Here is a 23990-nt window from a genome sequence, read left to right as displayed (position 1 = left end):
GGGGTGGTTTTTATATGTTTTTTTGATGTGTTTGTGTGTGTGTGTGTGTGTGTGTGTGTGTGCATGGTTGTTTGTCCTGTCTGTCTCTGTGTTTTGTCCCTGTGTGAATTTAACAGAGTGTAATTTGGCTTTTTATCTGCTGTTTTTTGGAGTAATTGCTTCTCTTTTGTGTTTAAACTTGCATGTAACTGTTTAGACAGATGAATTCGGTGCCTGAGGCCATCTGCAAATTGTGCACAAGAATGAACTGGTCCACAGTTCTCTTCCTGATGTCTTGACTCATTTATTTGGATTCCCCCGTGATGTCACACATGGATGCAGTGGGTTTAAAGTCTTGCCTTAAAATACATTCACAGGTGGGCTTAATTTAATTCATATGCTAAAAGGCTTACATAAAAACCTTCATTTTGAGAACTCCATAGCGGATGCTTTTTTATGACATAATTCATTGAAAAGAGACTTAATTCTGGTGACTATAGTTGTAATATGACGCCGTGGTTGTTCCATTTTCCTCTCTCCACATCAGAATCACAGATCTTCAGCCAGACTAACCGGAGGCTCTTTTCCCCAGTTGCTCAGTTGGCCAGTGAACATGCTCTGTGAAGAGTTCATGTTTTTCTCCGGTTTAAAAATCACTGTGCCACTGTGCTTTTGGTGGTTATTAGTTGAGCATTTTTCCCTTTAAAGGTTTTTTGAACTCAAGTCCCTCAAAGCAGTCACTTCAGCCGAGAGACAATTTATTAAACTTCACAGATTGGCTTTGCATGTTTTCGCTTTTCAAAAGCACCACTGGCCATGAAACCGTGTTTGACATTCATTTTTTCACACCTTTCAGTTTTATTTTTGTTTTTTTTTAAATAACAGCATGTGAAATAATCAAGCGTCTGAAAGATTTTGTCAGTATTGTCCTGCTTTTTTTTTTTAAAACTCTGCAAGTTTGAGAAAGTTTTTTTGTCTAACCAGCTGGAACTACAAAATGTCTAAATAAGAACATCTAACAAATTGAAATATTGAGTTTGTTTTTTTTTCTCCCCTCCTCTGTGGTCATGTTAGAATTTTAATTTCTAAAAGGTCGAGCAGTGTCAACGTTTAAGCTTTACAAGCTCTGAAAGTCTGCGCCCACACGCCTCTCTCTGAGTAGCATTTCAACTTAAAGAGTAGGAGCAATCAGCAGTTTTAAGTGTGACAAATGCAAATCAAAATATAAAAATTTTTACTCTCCCAAGAGAGTAATTCCATTCTGTTCTGTTCGCACGTTATTTGGAGGTTGTTGGAGAATATAGCGCTTGTAGCCGTGGGAAGATTAGATCGTTTGTGGGATCAGAGGTCAAGTTGCTCTCTCCTGTAAATCTACTCACTGGCATGTTTTCATTACGCGCACCAACATCTCCACTTTATTCCCCTGAGAGTGTGTAGCTGTGTGTGCGCGCGAGCTGGCCTTGGCTGCAGGTCGGAGTGTAAGCACATACTAAGGCTATCGCCAACAGCTCCGTCTTAAATCATACACAACCCACAAGCGTACACATTTATTCGTCCGAGGTGCTTGGGGATGATTTAACTAAGCTCTCATCACTGCCTCATCAGGTATGGATTGGGTGTGAGTGTGTGAGGGAGAGAGCAGTCGGACCATCAGAGGATAGATTTACTGCCGACTGATCTGAGCGCAGCTAAATCACTTCAAACACTTATCTTGGAGTTATTGCACATAAACATTCCCCCCACCTGTCTCTGCGTTTTTCTTTTTACATTTTTGAAGCTTTTTTTTTTTTGCTAAACTTGACAATTTCTAGATTGATTTTTTATTTATATTTTTTTGTTCCAACTGTAATTTTCACAGTAAAATATACTTAATACAATCATTTTGGTAAAAAGAAAAAAAGTACATAAATTGAAAACAAGATGTATCTTGTCTAATATATGATGTATATATACATAAATTATCCCCCCCAGCCCCTGTTTGCATAAATCTGGTTTCATTCAGACATGCAGCTTTTATGGACCCAGTCAGTCCTTCCTGCAGATTGACCGACACACAAGACCAGGTTGACTGCTGGCTACAGAAACTGGCAGGGAAATGTTTCCTCTAATTTCGTTGGATACTCTCCTATTCTACAAATAGGAGGTTTGTAGAAAAAAAAGTGTTTTTTCAGTATCCCTAATTAAAAAAGCTGCATTCATTACCCCAGCTGGGAGAGACATAACAGCTGAAGAATGGCCCTTGTTGCTTTTCAGTTCTGGGTCTTCTATTGCTAACCAGTTACAATAGAGAATTATAGTCACTTTATTTTTCCTCAGTCCATTTTCTTTTACCTGCAGAAAGAACTGATGATGGCTTTCATAATCGGTTCAGAATAACTAAAAATATGAGTACTGGAACAAATTAGGGGCGTTGCATTTAGTGAAACTACAATGACACAAAACTGAGTGTGATTTAAAACGATTGCTGCATTGCCCGTCATCGCAGTTAGGAAAGTGGGATCCGGTGTGTCAAAGAACGGAGATTTTTATTGTGTCAGAGTCATTTTGCCTCCCATGTTGTTTTTATGTGTCCATTTAGGGCTTCAAAACGAACTTAATTACTACTAGCAAAACCAGATGCACCCCTGAGAGATAAACACCCTCCCCAGTTTGGAGCACATTAGTGACTTTAGCCTCCAGTTGACATGTCTAGGCCCCTGTTTGTGTTTGTTTGTGTCTAAGTAGGGTATTAACTGTCTAAAAGTTAGCCAATTTCCTGTTTAGTCTGAGACTGAGTGTGTCTGGAAGACGAGTGTACAGATCAGGCATTAACACACACTGTGTGTTTGATGTGTCTCGCAGTTCCAGACATTTGGGAAAGAACAACATTAGGTTCTCTGATTTCCTTCCAATGAGTTCATATCCAGCAAGAAAAATCTTTATTCTGTACTCAAAGTGTACTTTTCTTAAATTTTGTATAATCAGATTAATAAACATCTAAATAAAAGAACAAACTTGCACAGTCATACTGCAAAGGAGTGTAATGACAGAAAATGGTTTTGTTTTCTTGAAATCATTAAGACTCTTAAGTGAGATTAATAATGTGATTTCACTCTAAGACTTTGTGGTTCTCTTTCCTTCGCCTTTTTAAGCAGTTTCTGACTCTATTTACTTTGTTGTTGTTTTTTTTTTTAACAAATGTTTGCATTTAATTTAGAACTTCATTGCTGCGAGTAACCCACACAGAATAAGACACACTCCCAGGACAGGAAGTCTTGGTGAGAGCAGGATGTTGATTTAGTTTTCATGACAACTTCCCATGAATACCCCAGAGGTTGACAAAATAGCGGTCAGAAGATGTAAAGAGAGAGATGGATAAAAAAAACAAAGATTTATATTCATGTTCAGTTTTTTTTAACGTCTGAAGAAACAAAACCAAGAAAGAATGTTTATCCTCTGCCGTCTGAAGAGGGATCACAAGGAAGAAACAGGCACAGAAAGTTCAAAATCTTAAATGCGAAGTTCAGTGGATGTCGTGTTTCTGTGTTATCTCTGTTGGAAAGGCAATGACCTTTTCAGTGAGTAATTACAGTACAGCACAAGAGCAAATCTTGAGTGGCTCTTCTTTTACATTTTACTTTTTAATGAGCCAATCTTTCTTGTAGTTTAAAAAAAAAAGATTATCTTCGGCAGTGGGTCTCCCAGCTTCTTTGTTGTCTTTTATTATTTTTATTTGGATATTTTTAGATTTTGCTTTTTCTCTCCCAACTCAACTAAGATCTATAAACTCTTAAAGCACAAAACAGGACTAAACCCAAGCGATTAAGTTTTGTGTGAAACATTGACAGTGTTGTTGGAGCAATAACTTTATAATCAGAAGATTAATTGAACATTTCCTAAAATCAAATAATATTACAATAAACTCTGGCTCCTTAAAATCAATAAATAGTAAAATATTGGATGGTTAATAAATGGTTTGCACTAAGAGTGAAAGGTTTGTCGCATTCACTGTGTTGGAGTAATAATGCCTCAAGAAAAGGGCTGAAAACAAGAATCTGGTTATGGTTAAAAAAGCTGTTTAAAAATTCAAACCAAAAGCAAAATATATATATAATATATAAAGTATAGAATAATTAGGGATATAACATGACTTTGAAAGTACAAGTGTAACTATTGTAGCATCACTCATAATGAAGCTTCATGGCCAACAATATGATTGTGGTTATGAATAGATATCAATCTAATTTTGCAACACATCATTTCAACAAGGCAATTTTCTCTGCCTGATTTTAAGAGGAAGCTGGACATCTGAAGAGAATAAGACACTTATGTAAAATATTAGGACTGTGAACGTAAACATAGCTGCAGTTTACCTACATGAGTACATTTTCAAAGACTTGTTGAAGATTTCAGCATGCATAATTTTTATTTTTTTTATGCCCTAAGGTTAACGTTCCATTCCCTGAACTCCAGTAATATGAAGGTAGAAAAGGAGATAGTTTTTACCTTGGCTAACAATGTTGTTTTATGATATTTTTTATAAAGCTAAGTCCATAGGACGTTGGTGTTTATGTTAGAATATCCGTATTATTCTCTGCCTCTGAGCCTATGTCTTGAATTCAGATCATCTTCCGAGTGTCTCTGTCCAGGATGTCGCTCTGCATCTGCGTGTTAACGCGCAGTCACACATCAGTATGTTAATACCTGCGTAAAAGGGTTCTGAACGTTTGTGTGTGAGCATTACAGGATTATGGCAGCCTCATCCCTCATTCGTCTCCCGGGCCTGACCCTTTTAAACAGCGCTTTATCTTTCTCTGGGAATCCCTCCATCCATCTCTTGCTCTCCATCAATCTTTTATTTATTTATATTTTTTTTTCCTTTCATCCATATCTCTCTCTCACAGCCCCAACACTAAGGGAGGAGGGCGAGATGGAAACTTACACAGGGATACAGAGAGAGATGATCTTGTCTTTTTCAACCTTATTTTTATTCCATCAAACACACATCTAGCCTCAAAACTCCACAATAACACATCCATCACACATGCAACACACACACGCGCGCGCGCGCACGCTCACACACAGAGCAAAGAACGCCCTGCGTATCATCTTCTACCATGACGGAAAAAGTAAATAAAATTCAGCTCATAATGAAATAAGAAATCTTTATAGGATGAAACAGAATATGCTGCCGCTTCGAGTTTGTGGAAATGTGAAGAGTTTGTCCTGGTCACTGGACGTGTTAATAAATTACTGTTTTCAATGAGATAAAGATAAGTAATCAAAATCTGATGCTTAGGATGATTCAGTGATCCTGTGTTTTCTGTTACCTGTGATAAACACATGGACTGAATGTTGCTGAATGGTGCGTCCTGGCACTTGTTCTCGAACATGAGAGCATCTCCTTGTGCTTCACCCCCTAACCAATCAAAATGCAGGAAATATTTTAAATCTGGTATAGTGCAATTAAAAAAAAAACAATGTATTACCGCACATAAAACATGAAATACTCCGTCTACGCTCAGCAGCAAGTCAGGGATGCCAACTCAGCATTGATTACACTTGCATTAAAGGAATAGTAAGTTACTTCAAGGCACAACTGACAGATGGGTTGCATATTTTTATCTGGTTCTCATACACTAATCATAATGTCATGGCTGGCAGTTGTCAGTATTGTTTCTTTCAAAACCCGTCACTGCTGCTTGTATTGTGTGTCTGATTTCGTTGAATAAAAGATAAGGTCTACTCATCCTTAAAACTACCTTTAGATGAAGCGAAACAGAACATTCTTTCATGATTAGTAAGAAGTTCTCTGTGCGGATTTAATTTTTACCTTTAGACAAAGTACTCTAGAAATAAAAGTCTCCTTTAAGCTTTCATATATTAACAGTGTTAGATATTTTTTGGTATTATCATTTTGTTATTACTTTAGTTTATATTCAGTCTAATGTTAATCAGTATTATTGTGATTTTTAGTTTTAAGTGTTCTCTTCCTTATGTGTGTATAAACTGACCTGGAGGTTACAACTGTCTGTTTATCTTCATGTGAGACAGTTAACTCTGTGTTTCCCAGATCTTAAATTCTTCTGTGTTAGTTTGACCTAGAGCTGAACTGGGCTCAGACCGTAGATCAGATATCACACCTGGCTGGTTTGTTTAGGTTAGAAGTTTTACGACCTTTGTTGTTCTTCCTGACTGCCCCTTTTGGCTGTTCTGCTTTGACAATAAAACGGGGGCTCACGCGGAAGCAGACCAGAACTCTCTGTGAACGGCCTGGAGAGGTCATGGCGAAGAGTTCTCCTTTTGCAAAAGCTTTGTCTATAAAATTCATATACGTTGTCTGTGGTCTTTTTATATAGGTTCAAGAAAAAGTACCTATCAAACAGTTTGTGAGGGAACAGCTGAAAGAAATGATTTCTGATCCAGAATCTGTTTCTTCACTTATCCGGTTTTGTGTCACAGAGATAGCAGGTCCAGCGTAGATTGATAGAAGGATCCCAAGACATCAGCCGATCAAGAGAGATCCCTTCATACCTTAAAAAGCTGAATCGTCATTCTCAGCATGCAGTCAACTTTTGCACTGTCCTGCTAATGACCTAATCATTTGTTTCCCGTGTGTTGTATCAAAAGTTGCACAACATCTGCTCTTGAGGACTGGAGTGTGACAGTCATGCTTTAGTTGGAGTTATTCAAATTATCTCTACAGTAAAGCAGTGTCTGGTGGAAGCTCAGTTCAGATCTTCCTGATCCATGTTGTTTATTATGAGTAAGATTTGAAACATAGAAGAACAGAATAATCCAATAAAGGGAGAGATTTCCCTTTTGTTTCAGGTCTTTCTTCAGTGCCTCAGGCTACATGGAGGCTCTAATTACTTCAGAAAACCCCCCACTTCCTCCATGTGTGGTGCCATGCTGACATCACTCCTGAACAAGCCACCCGGCTTTGTAAACTCCTTCACACGCTGTAGACGATCCCCCAAACTGGACGGAGCATTTCATTCTATTCTGCTAGAAAAACCGTGTCCTCAGATTACAGAGGAAATGATTCATCCTTACTGCTGCAGTCGGCAGCAAACTGCAAACCTGTAATCTAGATCTTTCTGAGAGAATAAATCTTATTCGTTTGTATTGATCAAAATGTTTAATATTGTTAATAAATATTGCATTTCAAGTTTTATGATCTCATAATTTACCCTCTACATTCCAAAAGAAACTTAAAAATGTTTGGGCTTCCAGCCAACAACCCATTAATTGGACAATGATGTTTGGACAAATCAGTGTCCGGTGCAGCGTAAGTGAAGGTTGGATTTATGTTAGTTGTCTTAAAGCTTTGGTCACCATATAATGACTGAAGTTAGTTTGTGACTTTGAAGGAGAAATGCTTTTTGTCTTTGACTTTACATTTTTGCTCATTGTGCAAACGTTAGGTTAACATTTTATCAAAAATACTCATTATTTCCATTTGTAATAATTGCAAACGATGTTCCAATGGTAACACTTCTCTGAATGTGTCCGTCCAGTTTTCATCATACTTGTAGAGGCTAACAGTATTATAATTTAGATCCTTCATAGCAGTTAAGCCTCTGAGACATCTGCTTAACAGAGCGTACAGATCAAGGAAAAAAAAGGCCATCAGACAGACCTACAGACAGGTTACCATGGTTATCAGAGCAAAGAGAAGAGAATGGAAGGTGATGAACCTGAGGCGTGCGTGCGTGCGTGCGTGCGTGCGTGCGTGCGTGCGTGCGTGCGTGCGTGCGTGCGTGTGTGTGTGACTGCCATAAAGCTGTAGTCAGACAGCCCTTGTGTCCCTCGTCATTCAGCGAATATGAAACATGAATGCTTGTCTTTTCACCACATTTCCCATTTCTCTGTTGTCTTGCCTTGCAAAGAGAAGACAAATGTCATTAGCCTCAATTCAATTCATGCAAATATTTCTTTTTTATATATAATTTTGACTTCTCAAAAGTTGTCATGGTACACGTTGCACAGACTTTAGAACCAGCTGGTTGGGCCCACTGTTCTGTAGTAAGAATACCACAGGACATATTTGAGCTGCTGTTGCTGTTGGTAACTAAAAAGTAAAGTAGAATAAAAAAAAAAACCAAACATCTAATTAGTCTGCCCTTTGCTTCTTCAGAATCGTCTCAAAGAAAGTGCATTGAAGAAGAATTCAGGATATTCCAGTACAAATGAAAGCATGTGACTGTGAACCAGGAACAAACTCCTTTGGTTTTGGTATTTCATACCTCTAACGACAGAACTTCCAACTGTGAAAACTTTTTGTTGAAGTTTGAAGAGGAAATACAATCTTGCCTTCTAACTAAAATAAATAAATAAATAAACTGTCTCCATAAAAATACATTGATGCCTCAACGTGGTTGAAGTTGATTTTACAAGCTAACCAAGTCTGTCTTTCTGTGTCTTTGTTTTGATCAGCCTTGATTCAATATTTTAAAAACAGATGATGGTGGTCTTCCAGTGTTTGGAGAGCTAAATCTGAAAATGTGACTAAACCCAGATCAACTGTGTCTAATGTTCAAGTTCTAAAATAATAATGATTTGCAAATTGACATGACCTGTAGTCAGATATGCTACTACTAGCAATGTAAGATAATAACCTATATCTCTACATTTTGTATTTTCATAAACTACAACATGTTTCCCAAATTAAGCTGGATAAAACCTTATGTTTAAGATTTGATGGCATAAAAATTGTCAATAGCTTTCTGCAGAAGCAGGAGAGATGCATCAGTTACTACTGACAGATTAGGAAAATGTAACCATTTGAAAGCCAGTGTAGCTAATGATTAAATCAGACTAGTTGACTCGGTGCATTGAAATGATAATTATTGTTAATGTAGGCCTGCTGTAAGAGGTGGAACCTAGATTATGTGCAAAAAATAATAATAATTGTTATGTAATGTTCTCTTTCTGACTAAGGAAATGTCAAATCTCGACAGGTTAATGTGAAATGAGATACATCTTTAGAGAAAGGCATAATTCAAACATGAGCTTTTATTATTTCCACCTCTTAACACAGCCAAGCAAAAATCATAGCACCATCTTTTGATACGTTGATTTATTTTCCCCAGCCAGTCTGACAGAGCAAGACTAACCAGATTTATTAATAAGCTTAAAATATTAGCTGACTCAAATGAAGGTAACATCATTCTTTTAAGCTTTTGCAGTCTACCACGTGTATTAGTAAGCAACGTATTTTCCAGATTTTGAATCAGATCTCAGAATACACAGGATATTGGCTTGATTTCCTGGCACAGTGCTTAGCAGAGCTATAAAAATAAATCCATGGGAGAAAGTATTTTGATCTAGCGTTAAAGTCTCAACTAAAACTGGAGTCTGAATTATCCGTTTGTCCTATGACTAAAAGACAGAAGGTCTTTTATTTTCTTTGGGATTAAAAGGCTTAGGTGTGGGAATTTATCTTTAGAAGACATTAATGCAGATTGTTTGGCTCCTAAGAGCTAAAAATTCAGACCTAAACTGTTCAAATACAAAATATGTCAGCATCAGAATGACGTAAAGAGCAGAGCACACTCTTCTCTGACAGGCGTCTGTAGAGGCTTTATAAATATGAGTTTTAAAATGTTGAGGCACCAAAAAGAACAGTCAGAACAGAACAGATAGATGCTGAAAGGTTTGATACAGCATTTAGAAAACAGTTTTTTTGTTGTGGTCATGATCATCAGTGAAAAACTTTTTCTCATCTTGCACCGGTCTGACAATCAGTCTGTCCTGCGTGGTCAAATAAAGGTTAAATAAAATAATAAAAAAAACATTTCATCTTTTTAGATAAGGCCGTGTTTTTTTTGTTGTTCCTAACCTCCCACAAACACTGGAGGTCCACCATAAATATCTTTATTTCTTTTCATAAAGGGATTTCACATGCAGTCAAATGTGATTTGCTTCCTGATGCTTGCTTGTCTTTCTTTGTTAGTCAAACGGATTTAGTTAATTCATACTGAGCCATTTACCAATTTGACCAATTTTACCTAAATATTTTGACATTTCTCAGTGGTTAGTGGTAGTGCTAACATCAAAACCAACAATGTTCTGTCATCATCACCTATTTATGAAAAGTTGTGACACCCAAAATGATCAGATTTAGTGATGATCTCATCAATTCTGGTCTCTGTCTTTGAACACACTCTAAAATGTATCCAGTCATTGACCATTAATAATGGAATTTGGAAAAGAAAATAAAAGGTTTTGTGAAACATTATCTGTCTGGATACCAATGTTGGACCAACACTGTTGAAAGACTTGGATATGGCCTGTCCGACCGAGTGTGTTCACGATAAGCTGTGGCTAAGCGCGTGAGAATGTGTGTGTGGAAGAGTCTTTTGGTGTCTCAGATGTTCACAGTACATCAGCATTGACATCTGGCCAAACAGCTGGACCCGTCTGCACAAACACACAGACCGTCCGCAGATTGATTCTGTTTTTTTCCTCACTTTAGTTTCCCTGATGTGTAGATATAAGTTACTATGCTTTCCTACACATGCTAATTAGCCATAACAAATCAGTTAGATCCAAAGCAGGAATTTCGTATGCGGTGTAGTACGCGGTTACGTATGTTTCCCAGCTAAGAAATTTGAACCATGTGTATGTTGAGAATTCCAGTAGATTCAGTCGAAGCATTTCAATCTGGATTTTACAATGGGAACCGAACAATGGAGTTCAAAACTCTTCCACATCGTCCATCTGCACCTGGGTGGTGATGATGACTGGTATGTGTAAATAATCATCAGCCGGGGACCTCGGCCTTTTTTCCCACTGGTTACTTGCATTTATTTTTATTTTTTTTCCTGGCTGAACAAAGATGCTGTAGTTCCATACATAAGTTTGAGTCCTCATCTTATTCATTTTGGCATCAGAGATTTGGACAGAAATTACACAGTAATATTTGGAAATGGAAGAAGAACTAAATAGTGAAGGATTGGAACATATTGGACCATTATATTGTCTTGAGTTTGGAGGGTTTTTTTAAAAAAGGGTTAAATATTTTTGGTAAGTTTAAGGTTCATTGCATTTTGGCTAATTCCTAACAATGGTTTTTACTTATTGCTCTAATGGCACCACTTCAGTTAACCCCTCCTCATGCAGAACATAAAGTGTCTTAAATGTTTTCTCCTTTCTCTCTAGCACCCTAAAATAACCTGCATGCACAAAAGAAGTACTCAACCTGAGCTTTCATCCTTTAAATAAAAAAATAATGATGATTGTGTTTTTGGCTTAATTCTTTGAGACCAAGAATACTTCAAGTCTTCAGGATAAAATGTCAATTGTACTTGACCCAAGTTGGCAAAATTGCAGAAAATTATGGAAATCTGTGCACAAATGCTCTTTGGCACAAATCACTTTTATTAATTCTTAAAGCAAGAGCTATGTTTTTAAATCAGTAAATTATTATGGACTTGTGATCATAATTTTTCTATAAAAGTGGGATATGACAGTTTTGCGATCTCAACCTGCTCTATAGGGGAAAAGAGCATCATATACCTGTTGCCTTTTAGCAACAAATAAATTATGGAAGTAGTTTTAACATTACCATCAGTTGGTAAATGGCATAAACAGATAGAAATCTACCCAAAAAATGGCCCAGGTATGGAGGTTAGAGTTTTTAATCAAACTCTGATCTAAAGATGGACCTTTGTGCTGGAGAATGCTAAACATTCCTTGTCCCCAGCATTTCATGTTCGTCATATCACAGTTTATAATCGTCTGTATTATCTGTCAGCTTGAAATTCCAACACAAGTTCTTTACTGGTATTTGCCAACACAATATTAAGCATACCTTAAAGCAATTTCAAATGTCCGGTAGGTTTGAATTTTAGATTCCGCTCTTGTTTTCTGCACCGTAGTCAAAGTGTATTTGATCATGTTCCTTGACTTTTTGTTTTATTTTGAAACATGGGATTCTTTTTCTGCCTGTGTTTCACAACTGGGTTCAATCAGTAAATGATCTTCACCTGTTCCTAATTGGTTTTTATTGTTTACCTGGTTTGCTCTGGTCAGAATGAGATTACTGTTTGTCCAGTTTCTGGGTCCTTTCAGCAAACGTTTGTTTCCATCTTTCCTACTCTGCTTTGCCTTTAGTTTTGTTCCGATGGGCTGAATTAAGAAGGTAGTTTTTATTTCCATTTTAATTGTTTCCTCTCACTTTTCAGCCTGAGTTTGGGAAATTTATTTTGAAAATTCTCCAAACATGTACTCTCCATGCAATGCCTTTAAATAAAGATAAAACGTAGGATGTGGTTACAGTGGTTGATAGCGTTACTCTTTGTCTAATACCAGCTAATTCAGCACACTGAATAAAAATCATATATAATTTTTCATAGTTAAGTCTTCTGTAACTGATTCAGTCTATGGGGGTAAATGAAAACAGTTGTTTTATGCTGTTAGGAGAAATATAACTCATAAAACCCTTGCCCCCCGTCTGTTCTGGGCTAATTACTCTTAAACTCGGTAATGGAGAAATGTCGGTGTTATTTGGGTGAGGAAAAAAATTATATGATTTTATTTACATGAAATGCAAACCCAGCTGTGAAGCAGGAGATGCAGGAAAATCCTAACAACTCCGACAGTAGCATGCTTTTCTTTTGCTTTGATTAGTAATTATCTGACAATACAGCTTCTGTATTCACTGGATTATTTGTTCAAATTTCATATTCATTGGTGTGACTGATAAATTAAGGACACGTCTGCCAATAAGTTTCTTTTCTTTAAAAATGTCATTGTTTATCCACGCAAGAATATGTCTCACTTGTTTTGTATCAGTGCACATAGTTTTTCTTTTGTTCTTCTTCGGCTATTAGTTCTTGTAACCAGTTATGTGCTGCTTTTCTGTTTCTCAGGGCTGTTCCCAGCGGTGCTGAATCTGGCTACAATGGCAGACATAACAACTAACGCTACCTGTGGCACAAATGGACCAGAGATGTTCTGTAAGCTGGTGGAACATGTTCCTGGTCAGCCTGTGAGGAACCCGCAATGTCGAATCTGCAACCAGCGGAGCACGAACTCATTTGGTGAGAAAGATTCTCAACCCACAACACTTCCAGTCTGAGAGATCACACAAACTAATCATGCTGTATTGACTAAATACTGGATTGTTTAGCAGATGTTAATCAAAGTTTTTTTCATCTAAGATTATGATTATCAAATCCACGGAGGGATCAGTTGCTAAATGAAAAGATGAGAAAGGAAAACTATCCCACAGTCAGTTTTTACAGACATCCATAGATCAACTATTCAATAAGACATTCAGCAATGTCTTATGGCTGAATGAAAAAAAGTCTTCCTACCAATCAAGCATAACATTATGACCAGCGTATGCACGCTGTCTGCAACTGTGCACCACATTTTGCAACAAACTGTGATGCACTGTGTATTTTAACACTTTTCTTTATCAGTTAAACAGTGACACTTATTTAACCTGCTGGTTCTCATAATGTTATGGTTACTTGTTGGAATGGGAAGAGGACAAATAATGTTAAGAAAGTGGAAGAAAAAAAGGCATTTGTGAAATTTTGATCTTTTACATTTCAAGTCTGCAAACAAACAACTTCATCATCATGTATTTAAACTGTGACGTATTGATTTATTTTTTATTTTTATTGTAGATAAGTAATATGGAGGGTTAAAATAAATGGGCAGTGTATTTGGCTTTGTGCTTGTGGTTTACCTGTACAAAGTCTGAGTTCAATTTAAGGCTATCGTCAGATATTTTTCATCTTTTTATCAGGTTTCTCATTTTGACTCGAGGTATTGCCAGCTGCACATCCCCAAGCAGGTCTTAAATTTGTACTATTTATGTCATAAAAGGGAATTTTTCAATGATGTCTGTGTTTTTCTTTTGATGATCAAAAAGGAAGCTGAAGAAAAGCTTCATTTGATGCATTTATCTATAAAGCAAACAATTTGCATGATCTTTCAGAATTTTGTAATGTACTGTGTCCATATTTACAGCCTTTATTCCATCATCCTCCAACTAGAGCTTACTTAATTTCCAAGGTTAGAAACAATCGAGGAAAAACAAAATTAAACAGTAATCTAGAAATAAACTAATCATAGGGAAAATAGCATTTATTAGAGAAAACTCATACATATCTTACTCCTGCTAAAGTAGCTGCTGTGTAAGACTTGCAAGAGCGATAATACAACAGCCGTGAGCCAAAAATGAAGACGGCCAGGCTAAACTCCTCCACAGGCAGGGTATTGTGAGCAATATGTTTTAATTGGCTGTTTACATGACTGTCGTGCTGAATATCTCTTGGTATTGTACAGGGACTTAATGGTGTGTTGTTGCAATTAATTTAGCAGACACTAAAACCAAGATCTCACGTCTAAGATAACTTGAACGCACGAGGAAATACTGTCACTTACCGGAAATGGGTGTCATGTAACATTTTGAAGGAATACCAAAGTCGGGGTAAGAATTGGAAAACTGCAATGTAATAGCAATGTTAGTGTATGAAGACTTTGCATTTTGAATATGAGTCAGTGCCACAGAAAATGTGGATGGACACAGATTGACTTAGCTTTAAAGTTATATGACAAAATTAAATCCACAATCTGCCAAAAATGTTCCTCCATTTGCTTAAACACAGCCAAAGTTGTGCAAAATAAAGTGAGAAAAGTAACAGAATGGAAGGTTGGGTGCTTTTTTTTTTTGACAATCTGACCTAATATTTATAACTGTATTGAACAGATTCTGCTTGCTTACTAAGTACACCGTGTGCACAATTGCTTGGCAACTGGGGTTAAGTATTATTTTTTATTATTTAACCACAGTACTCTCAGTAAGCAGGAAACATAGACACCTGAGAAAAGTGAGTTTCTTTCATTATTAGAACATGTTTGCATTATATTGCAACTATTAAAGTGCATGTTGTAAAACAATGTGCATGTTGTTTTTTCTCTGACAAAGTTAGAATAATAACTTATATGTTTACAAATAAACATTTCAGATATAATGTCTGACATATAGATAAAAATATCTAAAAATCTGTGCCCAATATAGTCCTTCCGAGCTAAACAGGAAAGCTGCAGTTGTGGAATATCTTTTCCAGTGACAGCGCTGTAGGAGAGTCGGCTCCTGGAGGCTTCATGCTTGAATCGCCTAAAATCTTTGCCAGTTAATTTGTGTGACCGTGTACAAAATGGTTGTTTGTTTTCGTGTCTCGACAATTTCAGAGAGTGCTGCATCTTTGTATGACTTTTGAAAGTGTTTACCTGATCAGAGTCGGATAAATCTGTTTTTACCTTAATATAGGGTGTTTGTGCTTGAGCCACATTACACAAAACACATTGCTGCTGATGTGCTGAAATCCAGTAAGTATTCAAGTTTATATGCCCTGGCGTCGTACAATATAGATAAAACCACAATATGGTGAAAAAATTCACTTGCCTATTAATTATAAGTTTATTCTGAATTCTGTCTTTCTCTGTGTATCACGAAAGAAACTGAATTTTGAGGAGAAACTTTGTCACATTAAGGTTGGGGAAAATAAGCATGGTAACTTTTCTAAATGCTGTTTTATTTGACTATCAGTAGTTGTCACATTTTTCTTTTTTTTTTTTTTTGGAAATGTTGAACCTAAGCATCAATTGATTGACAGCTGCCATTCCAGCCTGAAACTACACATCTGTTTGTTTAGTCTGCCTTCTACCAGCAGGAGATTCATCTGTTTGTTTGTATTTTGGATGCAAATTTCACTGATAAAACATCAAAACGTAATTTAATATTCTACCTTTTTCTGTCTGTGTGCAGAGCATCATCCTATTGAATATGCCATAGATGGAACCAACCGTTGGTGGCAAAGTCCTTCTATTATGAATGGGATGGAATACCACTATGTGACAGTCACACTGGACTTGAAACAGGTAAAAAAAATAATAAAAAATACCACAATTTTTTAAGTTTGATGTTCTACATCTCTGAGCTCATTAAATTACAAATGTAGTTAAACTAAACTATTCAGATTGTTTTCTGTTTTTGTTGTCTTTAAAAGTGGAAAACAAGATCATGACTTTTTATTTAGAATGCTAAAAAAAAAAAAACCTGAAATGTTTTAGCTGTATGCTCACAGTTGTATGCTACAGTAATTCCTGTACCAGTTAAAAGCTGAGCAGCAGCATTTTATAAGAACACTGTATTTTTGCATATTTACGAGAAACAAACAGCTTCTTTTTTTTTTTCTACGTCTCCATATTTGTATTTGAAACGGCTTCATTGAGAGCAAAGCGAAGCCAAAGTCAAATTTCCTCTGTGCGCAAAAACTTAACAAATAAAGCAGATTCTGATCTTTACTTCAAAATAACACCGCATCAAAAATGTCCTTTTCCCCTATTAGACTGTGATTGTCAATAGGCTGCTAAGACGGCTGTGCAGAGCTGCTTTTCACATGGTGATAATTGTAGTTTAAAATAGCTGGAGAGAATGTTGGTGGTGACCTTTCATTTTTAAAGAAAATTGCAATTAAAGATGTTGAAATTCTGGGAAAGCATAACATCCAGAGCGCCTTCATTTCTACACAATTTTCTTCCAGCTTGTCCTCATCAAAGTCATTCATTAAAACTGATGAAGCATATCCGGATCCAAACTCTACTGTCTGTAATAAAGGGCACTTTTTCTGTCTTTCCTGCTATGGCTTTTCTAATGTACATATTTCACTCTTAGTTGTTGTTTTTTCCAAGCATATTAAATTAGTTATTGCTGTAGTAAGAAACCCCAGAGACCCGGGGAAGGCACTTATAGAAGACTTTCAGACAGAAAAACCACATATACCAGTCTGCAGTTGCCTTATTGTGAGTGTCTCTGTTAGTGTGGGAGGAAGCAGACTTGCACAGAGCAAACCTACGCAAACACATGGAGGGATGTATGGCAACGTGAACCGTGGAGCTTCTTTTGGGGAGTATAATGATAACAACTCTCAGTAGCCATATGATACCTTATTGTGTCATAAGCACTGTTTGGGGAGATTACGATTAGTCTTCCTCTAACAAGCACAAGTGGACATTATGATGTTCCGTTTAATGTTGTCGTTGCCAATTCAGCCTAAATTGCATGTTCAGTTTAACCGAATCCCATGTCTAATTATTGCTATAGTTCGACACAGTCCACACTTAATGCAGTCCCTAATAACACTGTGGGGGGAAAAAAACACATTTATTTTATTGCAAAAACATTTCACACAAAATTCTAACCTTTCCTTGGGGAACATTTATGGGAGTGGGTTCAAAATTAATCATATCTGTTGTCGGATTAGAAAAAAAAAAAGCATTACTGAGTTCTGATGGATCTCAGTGTCACTTGCCACATTCAGACAGTAGGGAGAGAATCTAGCTTAAAGGGGACGTAGTATGGGAAATTCACATTTTGCAAATTTTTGTACTTCCATTTGGGTTTCTGCCTCTTCTAAAAACAGCTCAAGTGTGTAAATAAAACCACCCAGGCTTTTTTTTTTTTTTTACACTAAGTTAATATTTTGAGCTCCAGCACATCTGGTCAGCTGGTTTTACCACTGTATGTGTTTTGTTGTTGACTTGCCATCCAGAAACCACTTGCTGCATTCTTGTTGGTGGCCCAGGAAGCTCTGCTTGTGCTTTTCAAAGATGGATGGTTGCATAATTGCACATCTGTTTTCATGTGGGACAGTACATGTTGAGTTGAGTGGTGTGGCCAGCAGCAGTTTGTACTCCCAAGACAGCTCAATGGGAGCTCAATGAGCTCAAAAATCAGCAGAACTGACCAGACTAAAATCTCATGATCTAAGAATGATTTTGTGTAAAAAGAAAAAAAATATGAAATGATCGTATTTTGTTTAGCCCACAGACCGATCCTACCTGTTCAAGGAAGCATGATGGGTCACCTTTAATCAATATGCAAGCTGCCTTGTGTCGATGATTGAGGGCGGAGTTGGTGGTGTATTGCTGTGAGGGTTTATTTCTTCACACACTTTGGACTCCTTAGCACAGGTTGAGCATTGTTTAAATAGGACAGCCTCCACAGTCCCCAGATCTCAGTCCAATAAAGCATCTTTGTTATGTGGTGGAGCAGGAGATTTACTGCAGCAACTAAATTATATCATTTCAATACCGACCAAAAACTGAGGAGTGACTAAAGGCACAAAGGTCCTGACGATGAGCGAGCAAGATGTGAGAAGGAAAGTGAGTATACATCTAAACGTGAGACGTCTTTCTTGCCTTTAAGCCCATTAATTACAGTGTGGCAATGTTTCATCCTCACAAATAATCATCTTCCCAAATGTGAAAAAAAAATGCATGTAAACATCTTCATATCTCTTTAAACTTAGTCACAGATTCACTCACTTATTACCTTAATAGTAATTTGTGGAGCTTGTGCCGCATACACCAGTTCCTGACTTCTCTGTCAGGAACCGGACATGTTTTTAAATATATGTGCCCACACGTGTGCGCGTTTTGGGTAGGCGTTTTATGTGTCTGTATGTGTGGTGCTCAATCAGTCCAACGAAAAGCTATTTACCCTCCAGTGCACAAAATTTCCCCTGTGACTACAGTCATCTCACTCAGAAAATGACAGTGCCCTTGTGTGCAAGTATGTGTGGTTTATCGCCTATGACATCAGCACTCTCATTTCCTCCCTTGTTATTGTTGAGCCTCTCTGGACAGAAAGACTAAATAATGAGAAAGTGGGAGCTGAGGGGCCACGTGTGTTGGCGTGTGTGCGTGAGCGAGACAGTTGATGTCTGTTTATGTTCCTTGTCAATTTTTCAGACGAATTCTTGAACTGTAATTGTGCCTGGAAATGCATCAGACCCGAAAATACACTGGAAGTTATTTAGAGAGAGACCCGCGGAGGAGGGCTGTGATTCATTTTGCACCTTTTGAGAGCTTTAAGGATAAAATTTTATTTTATTTTATTTTTTTTTACATTTAATGGAAATATTGCATTTGTTACTAGATGCCCAACTGTTCAATGTGAAAACAAAAAAAAAATTGCAACTGCAGCAGATGTCTTGAAATCTTTCCGCTATTATATAATTTAATGTATTTTCTGTAGATTAAAATCACATTTAATAGGACTACTTTGCCATTGGTGACATAACTTGGTTTAAAATGTGAAAATCTTTTCTAGGTCTCAGACAGAAGTCATTTACACTGCAGTTGTTATGGAAATGCAGCGATCAGTTTGATTGATGGACGGCGGTCAAATCACGAACCGGCTCTGCTCTCTTGGGAGGAAAAGAGATCCTGGTGATCGGGGTCCTGAAAGAGGCTGCCACTCAAAAGATGTTTTTATCCACATCTCAAAAATACCTCAGCATACACATACATACACACTTGCAGCCAATTTTGAACATTTGAAGGCTTCCACAGAGTAGATGGACATGCCCCACGTTTAGTTAACTTCATTATGTATGCATTAGTGGAAATGGCTTTTATAATTGCAAAATGCTCAGATGAATGACTAAAATTTTTTATTAGAGAACACATTAACAATCTTTTATCAGCTGACTTGGAAAAAGGACTCTAACCTGAAGATGAGCATGCTTGGAGGAAAGAGTAATTAGAAATATTTTTTTTTCTTAAAGGCTTTATTTTGCCCTCTTTAGATGTTTATAATTTTATTTGAATTGGTTTTTTTTTTATTGTGAGGCAGAAACAACATTAGAGGAGTTTTTCATTACAGCAATTCAACACAAAGGGACTGCTATGAAGATGAGCTGGTCTCGTGATATTTCCTGTTTGAATGGCATGTTCCTTGAAATGGACTATCTTTGTTAATGGATGGGCTAAAGTGAACTGGACCTGTTTCTTTCTCAGTTTGTACCTACCAGCTCCTTATTGCAGAGTTCAATGATTATTAATTAGTCGATAGATGTGGTAGCATAAAGTAGGCTTAATGCTTTGCATCAACACGCTTGAACTGAAGTGATGTTTTCATTTAGAAAATCTTTGGAGAAATCATAAAAGAATAAACACACTGTTGCTAATTGAAACATTCCATACCAGCCAGCTTCAGAGCTGTCAACAGATTTCCCTAGATTAAACATGGATCTCTGCAGCTCCTCCAGAGTTTCCATGGTAGCTTTTCTGATTAATTCTCTTTTTGCTCAGCCTTTCAGCTTTTTTTTTTTTTTCATTTCCAGATAATGGATCTAACAGCACTCTATGAGATGTTCTAAGCTTGGAACATAATTTAACCTCCAAACTAGTGATGGGCAGATGAGACCTCACTGGGTGTGTGGCACATTTCCCAAACTGTGTTGACATTTTGCTGAGACTGTAAGTGCTTTGTCAGTTACAGTGACATCTTCTGAATATAGAAAGTCATTGCAGACAAATTAAATAAAATTTATAGATTAAGAAAAGCATTATTTATTTTTCTTCAAATACAAGATTAAAAAAATAGAATGTAATAGATGTAAAGAAAGGTTGCTTGAGCACCTGCCCCTTTTGCTCCTTGCCCCCAAGTGCCCTTTTGGTCAAACTTTTTTTTTTTGGTATTATTTTCTAAACCCTCTTCTGACACATAATAACATGTACTAAAATTATTTTATTTTTTTTTAACATAAGCACTCCGGTCACCTTGTTACCTTTGACCTTTTGCCCGTGACGCATGACGCAGTTGCCTCTCGCGCAGTGAGATCAGGCGGCTAACTGGAGCTGAACGTAGCGAACGTTCCAGATTACAGATCAGTTTTTGAATTAAAAAAAACTTTTTTGATGAATAAAGTGGAGTGGACTTGCTACTTGTCAGATGACGGAAAACGCTGAAGTATCGCTTGTGCTTCAGCAGTAGCGGTTTAAGCAGAGAGGTAATGAAATACAACAGACACTGACAGGCCTCTGCGTCCGCTTTTCTCTGAAGAACTACTGAGCGGGAGGAGACCATAGACATAATATAAGCACATATAATCCTTATATTATGTCTATGGAGGAGACAGCCAGGTGAGGAAAAACTGTTCTTATCTATCGATTCGGTATTTTTATCATACAGACATTAGGCTCTTGTTGATGTGCTATTAGCTAGCTGCTAGCTAACGACTTTGCTAGCAAAGCGAGATACGAGCCGAAATATACGGCCGAAAACCAACGAAAAGCAAAGAACACTAAGTATCTCCATCCAACAAAACCCACAAACGTGTCGACACAGTTTCTCCCTTATCAATACAGTTTTGCGCGGTCACTTCCAAACGATACAGGAACTGTCGGTCACGTGGTTTCCTTAAAGCGATAGGCGCACCAACAAAGGGTTTCATCTTGTTTGCTCGGCACATGTGCCGAGGTTTCGGTGTCGTTTGGCCCATCACTACTCCAAACCCTGTTTTGAACTTCTTTACAATTTTATTGCTGTCTTGGTTGTAATTTCTTTTTTTTTTGTTTTTGTTTTTTTTGCCTGAACTTAACTTATACAGGGGTGGACCGTATTTGCTAATTAGTTGGCATTGTTGCACTGGATGTTATTTGGGGTTATACATCTCCTTGTGCTTTTGCTCTGCTTTGCGGTGCTATTACACAAAATCGCATTAAAACACAAACACATGAGATTGGAGTTTTAACTTGGTAAGTTTTAGATTTTAATGCTGAGAAAAACAAGTTTATGGCACAGCCAGTTTTAGCACAGTTTGTTTTTGACAGTTTGTTTCAGTAAACATTGAATACACAGAGCTTTAAGAGAGAAAAATATCAAACAAAAACATTAACTAAGCATCTGTTGCAGCAAATGTAACTTTGTTGGTGTAAAGCTGCACAGTAGCTTAGGTGGGAGAGTGTATAGCATCTGGTGCTATGTGTTTGCTAAAAAGCATTTAAAAGCTTTAAATGCCAAAATAACACCCAGTCTGTAGACAATATGTACTTTTTATAGTATTTACATAAAAATTGGGTTTTTTGGCAATATTGATAACAAATTCACATATGGTGGATTTTATAGACTAATTTTTAACATAATCTGTTTTGTGCCTTATCAAAAAGCAATGATTCAAAATACAGCTGCATGGAAAGTGTCTGCAATTTAAATGTTTTGTTTGTCCGCTCAGTTAAAAAGCAGTTAGGCCTTGCACCGAGATGGTTGCACTGAATATCTGCTGCTTGCTTGCATTCAGTTAGTTTAGTAGTGGGCTGTAATTCTGGATGATTCACATAACAGAGAGCTGTGCCAGCGCCTGCTTTATTAGTCCAGTGAGATGTTAATGCATTTCATCTGAAGTGATGGTAAATTTTAACGAGCCTGCATACCAGTTCCGCTGCTCTGACGCAACGTCCAGCTGTGACACTACAAGATTGCGTCTGTGTTTTACACCCGAAACCGAAACAACAATTCCATACGTCCTTAATCGTATTCAGATTTTTCTCCATTTTAAATCAGTCCTTTGTTCTCTTGTGTGCAAATTGCGGAGGAAAGTGCAATCTGGAAATGAAAGTTGATGCCAGTTTGTCGAGCCAGAAAGAATTTTAACACGTTTCCGTTTGAGTGACCCGTAAACACCAGCTGTTCAGTTCAACCGCTGTAACTGTGTCCAAAGCAAACTGAGACAAAATGAATTTTTCAGCCTAATTGTGGGCAACACAACCATGCTGGACACGAGGCTTAGATGGATTGATATAGCACTAAATGCTTTCATTTGTGTGTTTTCAACTAAATGTTCCAAAAAAGCCCATCACTGATGTTTTATGACTATCAAGTTGAAGAGATATAAACCTCGAAATGCTTAATCTGTGTGTGAAGGATTTTTTATTTTTTTATTTTTTTATGCTTTTGACGTGAATAAATCCAGGAGAGAAAACCATTTCATAATGGGAAGTACAATCCTCGTCAAAAATATTCATAAACTCACCAGAGCCATGATTTGGTTATTGATCTGAATGGTTTATAATGATGAAAAAAAGTGTTTTTTTTAGGTGGATAAAAAAAATTGTACCCTATAATTCTAACTTTTTTTTTAACAAGTCTTGGATTTGCAATTTCTCTCTATTTATGTTCATTTCTATGCTAACAAGCAGATACATGCATCCCCCCTAATATTTGGATAAGTGTCCCTTAGCTAGTTTCAAATAAATCGCATGTTTTTTGGGGGGGTTTTTGTAGCTAGTAGACAACTTCTACATTTTTCAGCTTCTTGGTGTTGATGCAATATGTTCTTTGTTACTTGAATTAACGAGCGACAATAAAGGATACTTCTAAAACTTTGTCTCCTGCATTTTAATATTAATTGATATTTGAACATGCGCCACAAAATGGTAGAGTAGAACATTAGTTTAATCTTTGCCCTCAAACTGCAAAGATTCTGATTTATATATTTATTAAAATTTCAGATTGTCCTTTAACGAGATCCGTTAAAACTTGAATGTTTTCACTTGTACGTTCCTCTTACTTTGTGTTTTTTATGCACCAACGTCATTTTGTTTGTTTTATTGTGAGTGGAAGTAGCAGAGCTTTAAACTAAACCTGATGAAACTCCCAGACACCCCGCTGCTATAAGCTTGTAGTTCTTGCCATATAAAAAGAAGAGAAACATAAAAGAAACATTTTTTTAAGTAGTTGCAGTCTGGCCAATTAAATTTGATCCTGGTAGAATCTCAAATTAAATCTCTTGACTGTCAGTAAACATCCTCAGTTTAAGTGACATTTATCTGCCATCTGTGTGATCTGTAGCAGGACAGTTATCAGCCGTTTTATTTGTTGATGCTGTGTTGAGCTTTTGAGGCAGAAGAATTTTCTCGTTTGATCCACATTTGATCAAAACTGAGAATGTGACTCACTGAAACACCCCCTCCCAGCTAAATAAAAAAAAAAAGAGAGAAAAAAAGCATATACACTACATGAGCTAATTCTGTTTACCAGGGCACAGCTGAAGAGCTGCTTGGCTCTATCAAAGCGTCGTCACATAACAAGATACAGCTGAAAACTTAAATTCTGTCTTTCACTCATGCACACTTCTACACTCTTGCTCTGTCTCTCAACACACACACAAACACACACATCCATCCTGCATTCTGGTAACAGTAACTCTTTGTAGGTG

General features: G+C 37.1%; 1 protein-coding gene across 7 annotated transcripts in view; it reads left to right on the top strand.

Moving 5' to 3' along the window:
* The window catches only part of lama2 (laminin, alpha 2), a 149835-nt gene that overhangs the window by 19251 nt on the left and 106594 nt on the right, over nt 1–23990 (top strand). For all 7 annotated transcript variants that reach the window (XM_016668171.1, XM_007542962.2, XM_016668150.1 and 4 more), the window contains exons 2-3: nt 12837–13007; nt 15752–15864. In XM_016668171.1, the coding sequence (XP_016523657.1) occupies nt 12837–13007; nt 15752–15864 (284 nt within the window). The remainder of the gene's footprint in view (nt 1–12836; nt 13008–15751; nt 15865–23990) is intronic.

This window comes from Poecilia formosa, unplaced genomic scaffold, assembly GCF_000485575.1.
Source record: "Poecilia formosa unplaced genomic scaffold, Poecilia_formosa-5.1.2 Scaffold1, whole genome shotgun sequence".
NCBI lineage: Eukaryota > Metazoa > Chordata > Actinopteri > Cyprinodontiformes > Poeciliidae > Poecilia > Poecilia formosa.
Note: the sequence above shows the minus strand (reverse complement) of the source record. Positions and strands in the feature narration are given on the sequence as shown.